At 32.6% G+C, this 18,024-nt stretch overlaps 6 protein-coding genes across 6 annotated transcripts; 3 read left to right on the top strand and 3 right to left on the bottom strand.

Moving 5' to 3' along the window:
- The first annotated feature begins 214 nt into the window (after positions 1-214).
- On the top strand, positions 215-1,425 carry Tsp_07912 (hypothetical protein). The gene is made up of 4 exons (XM_003381329.1): positions 215-269; positions 376-438; positions 878-972; positions 1,294-1,425. The coding sequence occupies exons 1-4, from the start codon at positions 215-217 to the stop codon at positions 1,423-1,425; spliced, it is 345 nt and encodes a 114-aa protein (XP_003381377.1).
- Positions 1,426-5,689: 4,264 nt separating this feature from the next.
- Tsp_07913 (dihydropyrimidinase) lies at positions 5,690-6,856 on the top strand. Its single transcript, XM_003381328.1, has 7 exons — positions 5,690-5,719; positions 5,853-5,874; positions 5,986-6,096; positions 6,153-6,314; positions 6,378-6,520; positions 6,598-6,672; positions 6,719-6,856. The coding sequence occupies exons 1-7, from the start codon at positions 5,690-5,692 to the stop codon at positions 6,854-6,856; spliced, it is 681 nt and encodes a 226-aa protein (XP_003381376.1).
- A 2,236-nt stretch (positions 6,857-9,092) lies between these two features.
- Tsp_07914 (aminoacylase-1) lies at positions 9,093-11,219 on the bottom strand. The gene is made up of 8 exons (XM_003381327.1): positions 11,144-11,219; positions 10,912-11,081; positions 10,767-10,861; positions 10,613-10,689; positions 10,462-10,529; positions 10,017-10,130; positions 9,296-9,436; positions 9,093-9,239 (listed from the first exon to the last, which is right to left on the bottom strand). Exons 1-8 carry the CDS (start codon positions 11,217-11,219, stop codon positions 9,093-9,095), a joined length of 888 nt encoding a protein of 295 aa, XP_003381375.1.
- Positions 11,220-12,145: 926 nt separating this feature from the next.
- Tsp_07915 (putative COP9 signalosome complex subunit 4) lies at positions 12,146-13,876 on the top strand. The gene is made up of 7 exons (XM_003381326.1): positions 12,146-12,210; positions 12,270-12,462; positions 12,570-12,667; positions 12,740-12,887; positions 12,946-13,181; positions 13,243-13,328; positions 13,746-13,876. Exons 1-7 carry the CDS (start codon positions 12,146-12,148, stop codon positions 13,874-13,876), a joined length of 957 nt encoding a protein of 318 aa, XP_003381374.1.
- Positions 13,877-14,083: 207 nt separating this feature from the next.
- On the bottom strand, positions 14,084-14,799 carry Tsp_07916 (WAP four-disulfide core domain protein 8). The gene is made up of 3 exons (XM_003381325.1): positions 14,739-14,799; positions 14,292-14,675; positions 14,084-14,232 (listed from the first exon to the last, which is right to left on the bottom strand). The coding sequence occupies exons 1-3, from the start codon at positions 14,797-14,799 to the stop codon at positions 14,084-14,086; spliced, it is 594 nt and encodes a 197-aa protein (XP_003381373.1).
- A 1,308-nt stretch (positions 14,800-16,107) lies between these two features.
- Positions 16,108-17,796, bottom strand: Tsp_07917 (conserved hypothetical protein). Its single transcript, XM_003381324.1, has one exon. The coding sequence runs from the start codon at positions 17,794-17,796 to the stop codon at positions 16,108-16,110; it is 1,689 nt and encodes a 562-aa protein (XP_003381372.1).
- Between the last annotated feature and the right edge of the window lie 228 nt (positions 17,797-18,024).

Raw genomic sequence — 18,024 nt, 5'->3', positions numbered from 1 at the left:
TTTTTTAAATTTTCCATAAAAAAATTCAAAAAATAAACTACATATGGTGAAGTATTTATGGTTTAAAATGATGTTTGCATTTGTTGTTTAGAAATTTTAACTTCTGATTTTCATTAAATTAATTTACGCTGCAAGTTCAACGTCCCAAAGCTGAACTTGGTAATTCAATCATACTTAGACTATCAAGCTATAATGGTGCAATCGTGGAACATGGATGCTTAAAATATTTAAAGCGAAAATACTCGTAGAACAAAATATTCCCCATCAAAGTTTATGCAATTTTATAAATCTGCATAAACCGAAAATTAAATCTGATTCTAAAAAAATTTTATTTCAAAAGTAATTCATTTTTTAAAGTTTAAAATTCATAAAAAGAACAACATTGTTTATTAAATCGAATAACTAACGAAACAGCTGACGAAATAACAAGTGCTGAAAGTACGTCAAAACTGCTAATTTTCAACAGAATTCATCTTCAATTCTTACATGCAAAGAAAATGTTTTATACTTTCAATTCATGTATGTATTTTGCAAATATTGTTTAAAAAACTCATAAACTAAGTACCAATATTAAAATTATCCATCTCCAACGCTGAAATGTAAAAATTCGGCATCAAACGTTATTATACTTTACAATGCAGTGAAAAAGTTTACATTTTTAAAAAAATATTATTAAACTTATTATAGTTTAAGCTTTTGAAGTTTTAAATTTATTCAAATTAATGTCAAAGATTATTTAGGAAAAATTATAAATACTTAATCAAGAACAAATACAATAACAGTATATTGATTGATTCGTTTAAAAATTGGTTACATTTGTACAATTTACAAATTCGTCGTGCTTAATGTGCTTTGTTTCTTAAGTACTATATTTCAGTTTATATTCACGTCGTAAATAATGTATTAGAAAATTTCTGCGAATCAACTAAACAATTGCCTTATTCATTTGCATTTGCAATAGTGATCGCAATGGTGTTTTCAAAATATTACAATTTTGGAATTAAACAAGTTTCATATTTAAATTAAAAATGATCAAAATAAATTACAAAATAGTCTTCCATTAAACAGGTTAATATATTCATTTACTTATTATATATTACACAGTGACAGTAAGTTTAAATGTAAAAGTTTCAATTTTACAGTATCCTTTATAACAAAGGTTTGATATGAATTGTTTCTTCAGACGTGCAATAAGTTACATGGAAAATATGTACACAGAAGGGGTATGCTTCATTTCATATATTTCAAAAAATTTGTCTTTTAATTATGGTTATTAACAAAAAATTATGTCAGTTTCAAGGTCTTCAATTTATGCTTACGCAATGCAGTGCAAAACATTGTAAACAATGGAAAATTGATCGAATAAAATTGCAAAATACAAAATGCAATTCTGCCTCTGCTTTGCAAACAATCGAAGTAGAATAACCATTTTCGTATGACGTATAATTAAAATGTCAGTAAGAAGTTGAAAATTAGACATTTTCTAATGTAAAACCCATAATTTTTGTAAAACAAGTTTCTACACGTTCAATAATTGAAAAAAATATGTATATTGCCTGAACAAGATTTGCAGATGAAAGTAAACATTCTTCAGTCGATTCAAAATTTGTTATGTAATTACCATATTTGTAAAAGGGAAGTGAAGAATTGTTGACAATATCCTGCAATTTTAAAATAACAAAATGCAAAACTGCCAGATTGTCTTTTCCATGCATTATGTATTCTTTATCAAGTGATTGCAGAAATGCTATTTATATCAGTTATAAAATTGTCAGAAGATGTTTTTTAACTTTTGCAATGAAAGCAAAATATTTTTGCAGAACAATTTCAAAAATTTTCTTACACTAAATTAGATTATATAGTCATAATTATTAAACAAACCAAGAAACAAACAAAAACAAATTCTTCCAGTTTTGTTATTATTAATCAATCCTAGGCGGTATGTAATATTATTAGATGACTATATTTAAAATTACTGGCCAAATAGACAAGTGGAGCAATACTGTAGATGTGTGTGTGTGTTGGAAAATTTCACTTAAATGGTAATAAAAAAAAGCTAAAAGGAAGCTTAATTCATTGATAGACGTCATTGATTATTGATCTGCTTGCTAATCAATGCCATCTAGAACAGAAAGATGCCGAACAAAGGCGTCATTATTGGCTGCTGTCTGCCTGGCCGGCTGTGCTTAATGTTGCTGCTCGCTAGTCATTATTACACCAAGACCAGTTGTGCTTGCTGTCACTGTCTGCTCGCGTTAGCATGTACTTGTACGTCTAGTCTGTTTTGAGGTTGTCGAAAAAGTCCCCTTCTTCCCCCCAACACTTTACTGCCTTCAACTCTTCTCATTCATATTTAATATATAATTTTTTTGTTAAACTTCAACAATAATATATTTTTAAACAACACAAACAAAACGCTCAAACTCTGCATATTGAAACTGCTTAATACGGCGTTGTCAAGCTGATTCCATTCATCAGTGGCTTTCGGCCAAGAAAAAGACTTCCATTAAAAGCAACTCCGCATTCTCCTAGCGAGGTAAAATTTGCCATTTTTCTTTCACATTTGAAAAAATGATGATTTCATACTCTTTGACAGTATATTTAATTTTTTTAAATCTGCATAATTATTTAAAACGAAAACAAAAATAGAAATCATCAGTGCATTATTTGATAAGGGACAAATACTCAAACTGGACACTTTTATTGATTCATATTATTATTATTATTATTATTATTTTCTCAAATCCGAAATACAACAGTTGTCAGTCAAAAATTGATCCAATTTTCTCATCCAGACTCAGCATCAATCTCGCTGATTCACCTCTGCGTAGGTCAAGCAAGCGCGATGCTTTTCCCCTTCCATATGTGCAACTGCTGCTCGATGCGAGTTGCAATTTTGCTTGTCTCGTTTATTGAGCAAATAAAATCAATCCCCTCTGGAATATATATAAATTTTTTGAAAATATATTTTCACAGATGAGAAATAATTGTATTTTCATCAACACCTTTTCAAACATTTAATATTTTTCATGCTCAACAATAAAGTATTTCAAAAAAATGACAAGAAACAATATTTAAAAAATTTTCATTTTTCCAGCGACTGTATTTTGATTTGAAAAACTGAAAAAGCTTAGCTAGTATTTTTTGTTAACCATTTTCTCATCATTTTATTGATCACCTTTTAATTCAAATATAGAAATAGAAAAGAAGTCATAATTTGTCTCTACTGGTGTCTGATTTCTAATTTTTCAACCGACAAATGAATAAATTCTCAATTGCTTCAACTCAATGCAACGTTAAAAATAAATATTATTGCTTGAAAACATATTATTTTTATTCTATGCTGTTTCATTTCGTTTCGTCATTTATTGCATTACTGTCATTATGTTACATCAAACTAAGCTGAAAATGCAAAGTGGATTCTCAGTTAATCACATTTAATTGAATATTTGTGCACTTCACTTAAAATTATTTAAAAAGATTATTTTTTACGCATCTACATTAACAAATTGATTTGAATGACATATTTGTCTTTGGTGAAACATTCGAAATTTTTTCTCATTGATTACTGTCAACAGAAAGTAAGCATTAACTGCACACTCAGAACACATGTTTATTGATGATAGATTAGATGGATGAATCATCACCAGTTACAACAAAACTGTTTACAACTATTTTTAAACTACATTCTCTTTGTTCCATTAATGTTCATAAATAAAGTACAGAACATTTTGGCATGTGGTTAAATGAAATTTAAGTACTACTGATATTTCATTTAGTAAGATCTACTTCTTAAATAGCTTTTTCATTATCCATTTTTAGTATATAATGGAGCAAAATTAAACATACGATAACTTTTCAGGTACATTATTACACAATTACAGTAAACTTAATAAGCAGGTATCTTTTCAATTAATTTAAACATCACTACATATTCTACTGTAAAATTCATTTTCACCTTTCACTTGTCGAATAAAAAAATATTTTTACTATCAAATTGTACACAATTAAAATTACAAGTTGTAAGTTGAATGCAAATACAACATTATGTGATTTGTACAATCAAAAGTTTTAATTTTATGCGAATTTTAATTCTGCTAGGTTTAGTGAAAACTTGCCGATATGTTAACAAATCTGTTCGAATGACAGATACCTGAAATTTATAGTTTCGTCACATTTTCCGTCTTATTTTAGAAACAGGCAATTCACTTCATTTATCATTTATGTCGTTTTTAATAAATAACTTTTCCAATTACAGTTTACAAACTGTTCTCGTTTCTCCGTTAAGAGTGTAAAATTTCATCGGAAAATGCTGGAATATTTCCATCAACAACTTAGTCGATTGTTCATTTCCATAAATGTTTTCAAATATTCAAATAAATTTTAAATTGCTGACACTTTGAATTATTATTTCAGTTTACAAAAATCGAAGAAACAAGTTGTACATAATGATAAATGAAGAAAATGCAAGAGCTGACATTTTGAACGAAAAAATAAATTAAAAAATTTATTCTAGCCAAACTTAAATCATAAAAATAGCTGAATGCAAAAACTTATCATCTGTATCAAGCTTGGTTTTAAAAAAAATTGTCAGTTGCTTTCAAAATAATAATAATATGCTAAACTGATGACAGATGTAGTGAAGAAAACAGCTTCAACTTTTCGACATGTTCATGTCAAATGCATTCAATTCATGTTTCATTTTCCTCATATGAAAACTATTTAAAATAGAACTCTACAACAGATGGTTTAAAGTTACGTTTGAAATGAGTTATAAGATGGAATTTTTAACCACCAGATGACTTTCAAGCAGACAATTTTAATCAATATTTATTTGCAATTGCTATTTATTATTAATGAAATCAAAAGTGATTTAAAATTTCAATAATAATAATGATAACCGATCAATCATGAATTAAGAGACAATTTAAGTGAAAAAATGATATAGTAACAGAAAATTCCTTTTAATGGTTCAAGAATAGCAATATTTATTTGATCCTATTATTTATATTGGATGATATTATTTTTCCGAACATAATCTAGTGGATACAACTGATCAATTGGTAAAATGAGCAGTTTGGAAACGAATGCTTGGAAAATTTAAAACCTCCTCCTCCTCTTCTGCAATGAATAAATTTAATAATTCTGAGCAACAGTGCAATTCAACATTTGACAATTTATTCTAGCCGCTAGTAGCGCCGGCTAGGCTGCCATATGGAACAAGTTTTCTTTCTTGTTGAAATAAATATTTGAGTTCTACGCACCGCTGTTTGTCTTTTTCAAAGCAGTATATTTTCATCAACATCCACATCTCTTTGTCACTTTTTGTTCATTGTAAATTTGCCCCCTTCTATTATTATTATTATTACACTGCAACCATGTTTTCCCTTCTCAACAACAGAACATATTCAATTATTTATTATTTTCATTTTTTTATTTGTTTTTGCTCTGTGAAAATATTTTCAAAGGTCAACTTCAATTTGCCTATCCACTTCCTGAAGCATAAGAAATCATGCTAATTCAAAACATTACTGTCATTTGTTATTATTACTATTATTGACACTAATCCGTTACTATTAAATTAGTATTTATTGTTAATAAACGTACGTTAAGCAACCGTTTTTATTTTAAATTTAAAAATATAAAAAAATTAACAACCGAATGATTGATCGATTATTTTCAGGCGGCCATGCATACTCTGATAATAAAAGGAGGAAAGGTAATCAACGAAGATTGCATCATTCACGCTGATATTCTAGTTAAAGATGGGAAAATTCAGTAATAATTGACAAAACTAATATTCTGTTCCATCCTATTTATGATATATATATATATGCAAATTTTTTTTTCAGAGAAATCTCGCAAAATCTGGAAGTTAAAGATGCTCGAGTGATCAATGCTGAAGGAAAATACATTTTTCCAGGCAATCTTTGAATCTTTGATCATTTTAGATAAACATTATTCCAGTAAATTTATTCTATTCAGGTGGTATCGATTCGCATACACATTTTGAATGGCAGTCTATGGGTATTACTTCAGCGGATGATTTCTTTCGAGGTACAAAAGCTGCTCTTGCTGGAGGAACTACATTCATTGGTATTGTGATTTCAGTTAACATGAGCAATTTAATTATAAAATAATATTAATTTTAGTCAATTGCATTCAGACTGATCAAAATTCTTTGTTAACCACCTTCAAAGAATGGAAAAGCAAGGCCGATTCAAAAGTATGCTGTGATTATGCGTTTAGTGTTGCTTTGAAAGATTGGTCAGATCAGACGAAACAAGAAATGAATGAATTAGTGATGAAGCACGGTAAAAATTAATGCTTTTATTAGTTGTGGAAAATTATTATTCGTACGTACGTGTTACATTCAGGTGTGAACTCTTTCAAACTGTGTACGGCTAGCAAAGATTCAACATTTCTGAAAGACACCAATTTGTACCAAACGTACAAGCACTGTAAAGTTTTGGGCGCTTTACCGAGAATTCACGCTGAACATGGCGATCTGATTTCTGTGGTAAACTTATTTTTATAAATTATAACATTGGATTCTGTGTAAGAAGTGAATGTAATTTTTCTTTCCATTATTGCCAGAAAGAGGAAGAACTGAAAGCTACCGGAGCCTACAAAATGAATCCAGCAACTATCCTGCTCAGCCATCCTGAACTAGTGAGTAAATTAGAAGAGAATGCAAATGATAAATTCATTTTTTAAGCTTGAATCAGAAATGACAATGCGTGTCTGCTCTATAGCGCAGCTTGCAAACTGTCCCCTCAGTGTGACATCGATAATGAGCAAATCAGCAGCAAAAAAAATAGCCAGTGCACGTAAAAATGGTATGGCATGCATTTAACTACTGTACTCAACTTATTTATAATTCAATAGCTAACTCTTTCTTTAATTTTATAACAATTCTTTGGCAGTCACATTTTAAATAGAACAATTCAATATGTTAATAGAAATTAAATAATAAAAATCACAAACAATATCTTAATAATAATATTAATGAGTTTAAAATGTCAGCGAAAAATTTTAATAACTGTTCTAAGTGATCGTATCAACAGTAAATTGTACCTGAACATCGAAAAATAGAGGGGAAGTATGGAAAACGTTAAATATGCAAATAATGGTTGAAAATTGATTCCCTTTCAGTTGTTTAAAACGATAACGAATAGACAAAAAGAAAAATAAATTTTAAATTGCACTGCCTTGTTTATGTTATTTCACCAAGAAACGAAGGCAAAACACGCTATTACTTCTCGCGTCGCTGAATGATTTGATTTGAATTGAATGACTGATTTAAAATACAAAATGTACAAGTATTGTAACAACAACAACAACAAGCCCAATAATAACAGTCAATAACAACAGCTCAAAAACATTTTAAAATAATAATCATTAAAAATGATAATAAAAAGATAATTAAAAAAATTCTTACCTGAAAAATGAAATTTTGAAAGTTGTCGTATCACATAGGGCAAGTTGTTTTCGGCGAGACGACCTGTGCAGCTCTGGGTGCAGATGGAAGCCAAATTTATGATTCGAATTTTAAAAATGCGTCTGCATTCGTTACTTCACCTCCCATAAGACCAGAAAGCAGCTTAAGATCGAAATTTATAAATCGGCTTGCGTGTGATGAACTGCAAATGGTCAACAGTGGACACTGTGCTTTCACTAGCCAACAGAAAAATGTTGGTCTGAACGATTTTAGTCGCATTCCATGTGGTGTACATGGAGCTGAGGAACGGATGATGATTGTCTGGCAAAATGCAGTGGTAATTTTTTTTTCTTCACAACTTTCGGATTCTTGAAATAGAAGAAGTAAATCCTTTTTCTTCAGAATACTGGGAAAATGGATTTGATGCGATTCGTCGCCGTTACCAGTTCAAATGCAGCAAAAATGTTTAACATCTATCCAAAAAAAGTATTTTATAACCATTTTTAATTATTATTCTTAAAATGTTATCTCTTTTCTTGCCTTCAGGGCCGTATTGCCGTTGACTCTGATGCAGATTTGGTAATCTGGGATCCAACAGCGGAAAGAATAATTTCTTCGGAAAAGCATCAGTCAGCCTCTGATTGCAACATTTTTGAAGGTTTCCGCTGTGTTGGCATTCCTATTGTAACCATCTCGAATGGAAATATAGTGTTTGAAAATGGAGAGGTAAATTTTTAAGTCGCTCATTTCCAGTTAATAGACATGCAACACTTTTGTAAAGTACTGTATATCTAAACGTGAAAATCTTTATTTTGAAATACCGAAATTCCACATCATAATTGAATAATATGTTTAAAGCGTTTTTGTTTTATTTTTAAATGTGTAAATGAAATTCAATTAAAAGGTAGGGTTGTTTGTAATTTGATTTTTTGAAAATCTTAAAATACTGCTATTCATCAAGTGTATAATGTGGTTATTGCAGTCGGGATTATTTACAGGTAACAGCTACAGCCGGAAGTGGAAAATACATATCTTTGGCCCCATTTAGCGGTGTTGCATACCATCGTGTTATTGCGAGAGAGAAAATACCACACCACATGCTAGATGGCCTGCACTTGGAATCTGAAATTCGCAAAGACCATGCAAATCGCACTAACACCGAAGAATTTCACAATCGTCCAATGACAAACGCCGGATGTCGCAATTTACTCGACTCAACTTTCCTTTTAAGTGGTACGTACAGTTTTTATTTTACAATGTCAATATGATAATTTTAACAATAATTGTACATTTTAGGCGAACAAGTGGGTGATGATAAGGACATCAGACGAATGTCAAAAAGAGTGGTGAAACCGCCAGGAGGAGAATCGCACAGAATCTGGTGATTTGATTATTAATTAACTTTGCTTTGCCCATGCCCACGTATTTTGTACTTTTCAGCTGTTTATCAATTATTATATATTTAAAAGAACAATTGTTAAGACAAATTAAGTACAAATACATTTTTATTGTGAACAAAATTTTTTATCAATGCTGAACAATTTAAAATTACATACTATTGTAGAAAATGTAAATATTCCTAATTAAAAGAAATACATAATCAAAACTAGTAAGGAATTATGTGAAAAAAACTGCATGTCATGCGTAACTGTTATGGAACATTTGCCAATCCCTCGATAAGTTGTTCGTAAATTTGGATACCTTCTAAGTAAACATCTTTGTTCAAACGTTCATCGTTGTCATGAAGAAGAACAGGCGTCTTTATCATCGGGCTGAAACCATAGGCGGGAATTAATTTCTAAAATAAATAAATATCATTTATTCACTTTAAATCTATAGAAATGCATAATTTACACTGCGCAAAAAGCGAGCATCTGTAGCCCCAGTAAATATTTCAGCTTTATATTTCATCTTTCTTTCATTAAATATTTCCGTAATAGCTTTCCACCATTTATCATTCGCATCGGTTGGAGACATATATGAATTATCTCCATACTGTAAAATTACGAAATGTTTTATAATTATCTAATCGCATACAAGGATGGTCAAAAGAAAAAGATGGCTTCACTATTACATGTAAAAAATAAAAAAAAATTCACACCTCAATAAACTCTAAATCAATTCCGCCACCGGCTTGAATTAACCAAGAGTCAATCTCCTTTTTTAAACGCTAGAAAAAATATTTAATTTTATTTGATTTTTTTGTTGTTAACTATCTTTGAGATTACTTCACAATCGACTGTAGGTGGAAGGCGTATATCAAAAACTAAAATTAATACGCATTAGTAATATTTAGTTCAAAAAACGACATATCTTACCAGCAGTAAGTTCAGAAGGAACAACATTTGGTTGCACTCCTCCCTTTAAAAATTAAAAACAATCAAAAAACTTGAAACAAGATAATAAAATCATTAATTATTAATATTCTGATCATGTCAATGTAAATAAAGTTAAAATTTACATAATGCTCTACGTAGAACGCTAAAAGTACAGATAATGTCCAAGTGATGGAATTGATTACTAAATAAATGATCAACAGTCATGGTAAAAATTTTATGCTAAAAGAATTCAGTACCGACAGCTCTGTTAAATTGACAGTCATTAAATCTCCCATTGTCAGACTGGGGTTACATTTCATTCTAGCCTTTTCTGATTCACGTATATTGAGAAATTTGTCGAGTAAAAATTTCTAAAATTTGTAGCTAAAGTTAATAAAACAGTTATAAATAAAATGCAAAAAAGATATAATACCATTTTTTCAGCAGCTGTATTTTCAATAAACTTTGAAGCGTGACCTGGGTTTCCATGACAAGTTAATTTTATCCCTACATCGATAAACATGCATATATTAATGATGAGAAATTTCCGTTTCGCGTCAATTCATACACCATGTATTCCTTTCTGCATAATAAATTCGATAAACATCGTCTTCAGTTGCTATTCCTATAATCATATTTAGCTACAGAAAAGTATTTTTATAAAGACTAATGCAATTTACCTTCATCTAAGCATACACCTACATTTAGTTTCTTGAAACTATCTGTTTCGATAAATTTTGCCATTCCGAGTTTTCCTCCCATTTCTTCATCTATACAAGTTTTTCAGTGAAAAAATAGGGCCATTAAAATTAAAAACTGTTCATAATCATGATAGATATAAAATATTAATTACCGGGAACAAAGGACAAGTGAATTGTCCTTTTGAATGTTTTTCCTTGACGCTTCAAATGCAAAATCGCTTCTAAATATCTAAAATAAAGTTATCACTATTATGATTATCACAAATACTTCCTTTAAATGAAAACAATTAATAAACGATAACTTACTGCATACCAACATTCTTCATATCTTGAGAACCACGACCATATATGTCACCTTTTTCATCCATATGCCCACTAAAAGGATCATACTTCCATTTTTCCTAAATTAGACGCTGTTTGTTGAAATTTATTGCAGTTGCAAAATGGAAACCTCATAAGCAGGAACCACATCCATATGAGAATTAAGTAATATGCTGGGCAATGATGGTTCGGTTCCTTCTAATGTCATGATTAACAAGAGGTTTCCTGAGGCAACAGTAAAAACTTCACATTTCAGCGGTATCGATTCACCAATTTGGTGTAAATATTGTACAGCTTTTGCTAAAATATAAATTTCGATAAACGAAAAATAAAATTTCACGTTCAAATTTATTAAAAATTACCATAATCAGGATGTGGATGTACTGTCTTAATTTGAAGATATTCTTGAAATCTTTTAACACAATCACAATATTTCATTGCGCAAAATTTCTCTGTATCAACCGAACAACTGATAAACAAGATTCAGATATACATTGATGAATATCAAAAAATCAAATAGATACAATTTGATATATAGGTAACGATTATAAACTGGAGATTAAATTCAAAAGAAAAGATAAAAATATTCTATCAGACTAACTCATGTTGTTCAATTAATTTATAAGATCATGTGGAAAAACCAATTCCCTCCCCAAAGGAACAAATTATTAGAAAAGTATAAGAATACCGTAAGTTGATTTTTAAGTTACTGCAATAGTAATTGTTGTGGAAAATATTTTGCTGCACATTTAACTAATTGAGCCCAAAGAGAATATGACGCTAAAAGTGTACTTGATTATCATGTGAGAATTTTCAAATCAGTGACATTGCATTAAAGTTACCAAAAGTTAAAATACAGCCAACTATGTTTTCATCATTATTATTATCAAATGTAAATGCTGAAAAAAATTCTTCTGCTTAACAGCGTTTTATTAATTGTTTATGTTAAATAAATGCATTTCAAATATTTGAAAGTATTATATAAATTTAAAAGTAATTCATTTGTCGTGTTCAAATTACATAATTTTATTATTGTAAAATTAAAAAAATGTTTTTATACCTGAGTGATGTTAAATACAGTAATTTTATTAACAAATTTGTTAGAATGGCCACTTGAATGTTAAAATATTGAAAGGGTGATTAATTGATATAGCTTCAGGTTGCAAAATTTGTATTATATTTTCCATTGTACTGTAAAGTTGTACTGAACTTAACCATATTCCAGAACTTGCATTTCAATTCCTTTGCAAAAACGGAATAAATTTACGCATTGTTGAAATAAATAGCAACTGTTTGTTTCATTTTTTTCACTTTTGATGCATTTTAAGTTTGAAAAGAATCTTCCAGCTTGCAGTTGTGCAACGATGAATGCCGACGAAAGGAACAACAACGCCGACGTTGTATCACCAATTGAATCATCGATTGATATGTATAAATTGATTTCGCGTGTATCTTTTGGTTTCAAAAAATTTTGTATTTTCTTTTCAGTTCTGTTGCACAGCTTCGTCCAATATTGGAAAATGCAAGAAATGACCAAGAAATTATGACGCACATGATTTCTATGATTGATTTTGTACTTTCTGAAAGAATGGGTCTGACAGCTACTCGTACATTCATTTCGGGATTTCTTGAAATTGTAAAAGAAATGTCCGAATCATTAGCGGTTCCGCTTGTTACGCATGTTTTGGAAAGTTTGGAAGGAAGAGCAATTTCGTTGGAAGATCAAGCAAGTTGATTAATTGTATTGTTGAATATTGTATATTTGGTGTTTCCACTTCCATCTTCCAGGTAGTTGCTATAAAATTGTTTCTGGCGAAGACTGCGGCGAATAAGCAAGAATGGCGTAAAGCTGCGGATTATTTGGCAAGCATTCCGTGGGAAAATCGGTTTGAACAAAACAAAAACAAATAACATTGAAAAATACAGTTTCTGATGTGTATTATTTTCAATGAATTCAGTTCTGAAGACATAGAAGGAGCGTTCGCTTATTTGCGCATTGCAGCGTATTACATTGAAGCAGCCGATTTCCAAGAAGCCGAAACGTACGTTCACCGGTCGAGTCAAATATTCAAATGTGAAAACTGTGATATTGAAGCGAGGAAGAAGGTGAAAATAGATTGGAATGCAAATGAATAATATTTGCATGATTAGCATGTGAATTTAGATGCTTTGTGCACGGATTTTGCAAGGTCGGCAAAAGTTCAACGATGCTGCGAAACGATTTTACGAAGTGTCGCTATGCATTCTTTTGCCAGTGGAAGATCGAACACAAATGATACGATCTGCAGTTTTGTGCGCAATTTTGTCGCCCGTAAATCAGTTACGCTCTCGACTGCTTAGCGCACTTTACAAAGACAGTCGAACTAAACAATTTCCATTATTTCCAATATTGGAAAAAATGTAATTCAAAATTTAAAATTCATTCATAAATTGTTGAAAAATATTATTTTTTTTTGTTCAGGTTTCTCGAAAATATTCTGCCGTTGGATTTGGCAGCAGAAGTGGAAAAAGAATTGCCAGTGCATCAATTGCAACCAACGAAAGATGGTAAAAAGTCATTTTGCATATAAAGTTTTTTAAAGAAAAAAATAATATATATATATTAAATATTTTTCCAGGTTTCACCGTTGCACAGTCTGCATTTATCGAACACGGTTTGATGTCAGCTAGTAAATTTTACAAAAATATTACCCTGAAAGATATGGGCAATTTACTGCACGTATCTGAAGAGACAGTATTATTAAATTTTTTTTTATTTCAAAAAACAACGTCCACTAGGTCGATATATATATATATCTATTGGGTAATGGTGTTTAGGCAGAAAAATTTGCCGCTCGAATGATTTTTCAAAATCGGCTGGATGCTCAAATTGATGGTATCAAGAAAATTTTAATGTTCAAAAGTGAAAAAAAATTTATTTACTTATTTATTTGTTTGCATTATTGAAAAAGTCTTATTTCACAGCTCGAAGTGGTTTGGAATTTCTCAACGAGCATATACGTTACGCGTGCGAAAGTTTGAATTCCATCAACGACGACATTGCTGCTGCTTATCCTGAATGGTACGAGAAGATCTTAGAATCTTACAAAGAATAAATATTCGAATTGAACCGAATTCAGAAAAAAAAATAATTTATTTCATTTTCCCCTTTTGTTTTGAATTTTGGTATGCTAAAAAAAATTTTCTTACCAATATAATTATTTAAAAAAGAACCAATAAAACCGACGATGTGATTGTGATGATGTGTAAAGATAGAATGAATTTTGCGTGAATCAACAAATTGGAAAATTGTTTTTCTTTTCCTAATCCGGCAAAAGGCATCGCCTTCCTCCCGCCGTATCGCAGCATGTCCATCCTCGTTCACAATCGTCGTCAATATCGCAACGATCAATGCTATTTTGAAATTTCGGTCCAAAAAATTTCGGACATTCTCGTCGAATTTTTTCTATTTCTGCGAACACAATTTAATTAAAAAAAAATATAATTAATTAAAATGAATAAACTTTGAACCTTTAGCTGGTCGAAGTTCCGGTTTGAGGCAAACTTTTCCGGAAATAGTTTGGCAACAGAGTCGATTTTCATCGCAGTCATCGAATCGAACGCACTGATCACGCGCATCCAATTTCACTTTTCCCGTAAACAACGGACATCTGCCTTTTCGTTCTGCAGTACGTTCAAAATTGACAACAACAAACAAACAAATAAACAAACATGAATATTCAAATTTTCCATTACCAACGGCAATCATTTTTTCGGGATACATACAAACGCGGCCGAGAACAGTTCGACAACAGATACGTCTACCTGGACAATCTTCATCCTTGTGACACGCATCTTGGGCATTTTCGTCAACTTTTGCCGATAAAATTGGACAATTGCCAATTTTATGGCTGACTGAAATTTTTTCCATTTAAACAACAAATAAATTTTCAATAATATATAAACAATTTGATTTACTTGTTCGATCAAAATCACTAACAAAGAAAAAATAGAAAAGCAAAAGTTGTCCAATAATCATGGCTGATGAAAACAAAAAAACAAACAAACTTTTCTCAAAAGTCAGCCAACAAACAACTATTAGCAGCAAGCAGACTAGCAACAATTGTGAGAATATTTTCCAACAAATAAGCGAATGCAAGCGTGTCGATTTTATTGCAATTCAGTTGGTGTCTGGTGTCGTATTTCAAAAATGTGGAAAATCATCATCATCACCACCAGCAACAGCAGTATGACGAAAAATCCCAACCGACCAATAACACCACCACACTACAACTTCGGCATCACATTCAGCTCTAAAGTATTGTCCACCGCCCACATACCCCACCAGATGGGGCGTGGCAATGGTTTGTATTTCAAGTTTGAAAAATGAATCCGACCAACAACGTGTTCTCTATTTCTCTTTCTCTGTTTGTGTGTGTTCAAATATGAATCATTTCAACACTCATCAACTTCAATTCTTGAACTGGCCGTTTTTTTTCTTATTTCCTCAAACACTATATTCATTCACCAAACAATCAAAATATTGGAAGAGAAAAATTCATTTTTCTTCTCTGCTTTAAAAATCACTTTGAACGAAAAAAAAACTAACTAACTAATTGAAGAAAATTTCAAATTTACCCCACGATTGATTATTGATTGTTCAATTCAAATTCAAAAACAAAAAACAATGTAAGACTACGAAACGCAAATGCAAATTTTTCACTTTTACAGTAGACAAACTTTTACAGTTGGTTATTGATAAACAAGTATATTTGTAATTGGGAATGTTTTTGTTTGCAATTTGAAATGAAAAATTAAATCAAAAATTTCTTTTCACTTATCGTATACTGTAACAAATCACAATCCTACGAATAAATAGTGGTAATATGTGTTTTTTTTTCAAATGCGACACATTCGCATTTCACAAGCAGAAGCAGATACCAGAAAAATAATTATTAAAAAATTTCTCTTTTTAACAAAATTCGCAAATTGTCAATTGCCGTAAGGTTTTGTTTCAAATATTTTAAAAGTTCAAATTATGCGCTAAAAGCAATTTTCCACATTAAGCAAGTTCAAAATTGATAAGCCAATTAATTAAAATGAAAATTTTATTTTTGCCCATTGCAAAATGCGAACAGCAGCAACATGTAATTAGTCAAATTTCGACCATTTTCAAGAATGAAATGAACATCGGCAAGGTTGAGGGCAAAATTATCATGCGTACATGAACAAGTATAAATAAATATAAAAACAAACAAACAAATTAAATTGAATTCAGTCGTGTCGGCATAGATAGTTACAAAAAGAAGAGAATATGTACAGAATGAATAATTATTAAAACCGGCAATCAGACTTTCGATCGAAGCATCACCGTTTTACCACCACCGGTGCAGTTGGATTCGGGCGAAGAGGAAGAATCGTCGTTCAGACGACCGGAATTGCCATTGGAATTGGGTTCAACGCAGTCGCATATACGACTGCATCCACGAGCCACTTCCGAGATGAAGCTCTTGTCGTTGTCCAATTCCAAGAACAAGCTCAAGTCGAACCGGCTCCGTTCGGGAAGAAGCCGTTGACATTGGGCGTCCACGGCACTTGCCGCTAGCACCGTCTGAACGTAGCACTCGACCAGCTGATCCAAGCCGAGCTGCATGTCACCGAAGTTGCGGTCGTCGACCAGAATCAACCGACTCGTGTCCGTACCGGAAGTCCCATCGGCACCGGTAGACAAGTTGGTTCCCAAAATATCCCAACTACGTCCCGGTGGACAGTGGGCTGTCAACGGTTCGGCCGCTCGGCGGCAATATATCGCCACCGGCATCCAACCTGCCGGACCCGCGCAGACCATGAACCGTAAATCGGCCACGTAGCGATTGTCCGGGTCGAACGACGGTCTGCAGCCAACGTGGAATAGCTGATTCGGGCAACCGGATTTACGCCAGGCCGGATGTGATATTATACCCTGGACGATGTATTTGTCGTACGTGTGGGCCGTTTCCATGAAACGCTGCAGCTCCGCTTCGCAGGTGATCGTGAATACGCCCACGCCGCAATTGCTGTACGGCACCTTGACCACCAGTTGGTGGTTCATTTTCACCGCGTATTCTTGGATCCCTTCCAGCGTGACGTCGGTGACCGTGTAGGGGACGTGGATTTTCAAGCCGCTCGCCTGGTGCAGTTCGTTGAAGCGCTGGTAAGCTTTGGCCGCGACCAGCTTGTTCCGTCCACCCGCTACACAAGCAATCACCGGATTCATCACCAACGTTTTGCTGATCAACGGCAATTTGAGCCACGGTTTGCGTGTCACGTAACGAAACAATGCCCGCACGACTACCCACTGACCGGTCGAAACTTCCAATTCGCACACGCCGTCCACTGTCCAACGCATGTACGGCGGCAAATTGGGTTCGAAGCCTACATTCACCAAGTAGACAGTTTCGTTGGTCAATTGGGCGAGCATCATCGCGTACGCGTAGCTCTCCTTGCGCTGCTTTTCCACATCGTACAGTACGGCAAGGCAACCACCGGCGGGCAAATTAGCGTCGTTCAAAAAGGGCAAAAACGCGTGTTCCATCACACGCCTGTAACCCTGGTAGCCCCAGTCGAGGAACGGTACGCTCTTGTTGCCCGATGGGCAGCTGTTCATTTCGATCACTGCCATACGTTCCTCGCCGTTCAAATTCACCGTCCGAATCAAATCCGCACCGGCCCAACGGTAATATTTCGACGATGTCTTCATAATTTGCAACAGCACGTTGTGATCAACTTCCGGATGTTGCAGACAATACCGTCGTGCAATTTCCTCGTTGCTCAGGTCCATCAGCTCTCTGACGACCGGATGCAACTTGGCGTTGATCACTTCTGGATAAAAATGCTCACGTGCTGTTGCTTGATGGTTGGGTTCGATGATTTCGATGAATTTCTTCTCTAAATAAATATTTCCAATCAGCAACATTGCAATTGCAACAAAACATTTGAAATAAATTCGTAAAATAACCATTTCAACAAATTCGTGAAATCCCAACTTACCGTACATAATTACTATACTTTATCAACAATGATACTGCTTTTCAACTGAATGCTATGTGTTTAGTTGGGTAGGGAAGCGTTCAAATTCACATTCAAATACTATTATCGACATTTAACAAAGAAGAATTGCACAACAACCATGATGAAATGCACGATGCTTATCGTTGCAATTTATCACTCATTACTGAGCAAATGGTCCAATTCTATTACCCGTTAATTTATATGCATCGTAGAT

The sequence above is a fragment of the Trichinella spiralis genome (genome assembly GCF_000181795.1).
Source record: "Trichinella spiralis strain ISS 195 chromosome Unknown Scfld2, whole genome shotgun sequence".
NCBI classification, from domain to species: Eukaryota; Metazoa; Nematoda; class Enoplea; order Trichinellida; family Trichinellidae; genus Trichinella; species Trichinella spiralis.
This window is presented reverse-complemented; position numbering and strand designations above follow the sequence as displayed.

Bases quoted from the DNA above. Each gene is read 5' to 3' on its own strand.
- Tsp_07914 (XM_003381327.1), bottom strand. From the start codon at position 11,219: ATGAAATATTGTGATTGTGTTAAAAGATTTCAAGAATATCTTCAAATT. The intron at 11,082-11,143 runs GTAATTTTTAAT...TTTATATTTTAG, and splicing joins ACATCCACATCCTGATTATG to CAAAAGCTGTACAATATTTA. The intron at 10,530-10,612 runs GTAATTAATATT...AAACTTGTATAG, and splicing joins TCACTTGTCCTTTGTTCCCG to ATGAAGAAATGGGAGGAAAA.
- Tsp_07916 (XM_003381325.1), bottom strand. From the start codon at position 14,799: ATGATTATTGGACAACTTTTGCTTTTCTATTTTTTCTTTGTTAGTGAT. The intron at 14,676-14,738 runs GTAAATCAAATT...AAAAAATTTCAG, and splicing joins TAGTGATTTTGATCGAACAA to TCAGCCATAAAATTGGCAAT. The intron at 14,233-14,291 runs GTTCAAAGTTTA...TTGTGTTCGCAG, and splicing joins GGAACTTCGACCAGCTAAAG to AAATAGAAAAAATTCGACGA.
- Tsp_07912 (XM_003381329.1), top strand. From the start codon at position 215: ATGCTTAAAATATTTAAAGCGAAAATACTCGTAGAACAAAATATTCCC. The intron at 439-877 runs GTACGTCAAAAC...ACTATATTTCAG, and splicing joins CGAAATAACAAGTGCTGAAA to TTTATATTCACGTCGTAAAT. The intron at 973-1,293 runs GTGTTTTCAAAA...AAATTATGTCAG, and splicing joins TTGCAATAGTGATCGCAATG to TTTCAAGGTCTTCAATTTAT.
- Tsp_07917 (XM_003381324.1), bottom strand. From the start codon at position 17,796: ATGTACGGTAAGTTGGGATTTCACGAATTTGTTGAAATGGTTATTTTA.
- Tsp_07915 (XM_003381326.1), top strand. From the start codon at position 12,146: ATGAATGCCGACGAAAGGAACAACAACGCCGACGTTGTATCACCAATT. The intron at 12,463-12,569 runs GTTTTGGAAAGT...TCCATCTTCCAG, and splicing joins CGGTTCCGCTTGTTACGCAT to GTAGTTGCTATAAAATTGTT. The intron at 12,668-12,739 runs GTTTGAACAAAA...CAATGAATTCAG, and splicing joins AGCATTCCGTGGGAAAATCG to TTCTGAAGACATAGAAGGAG.
- Tsp_07913 (XM_003381328.1), top strand. From the start codon at position 5,690: ATGCATACTCTGATAATAAAAGGAGGAAAG. The intron at 5,720-5,852 runs GTAATCAACGAA...TTTTTTTTTCAG, and splicing joins TGATAATAAAAGGAGGAAAG to AGAAATCTCGCAAAATCTGG. The intron at 6,097-6,152 runs GTATTGTGATTT...TATTAATTTTAG, and splicing joins TGGAGGAACTACATTCATTG to TCAATTGCATTCAGACTGAT.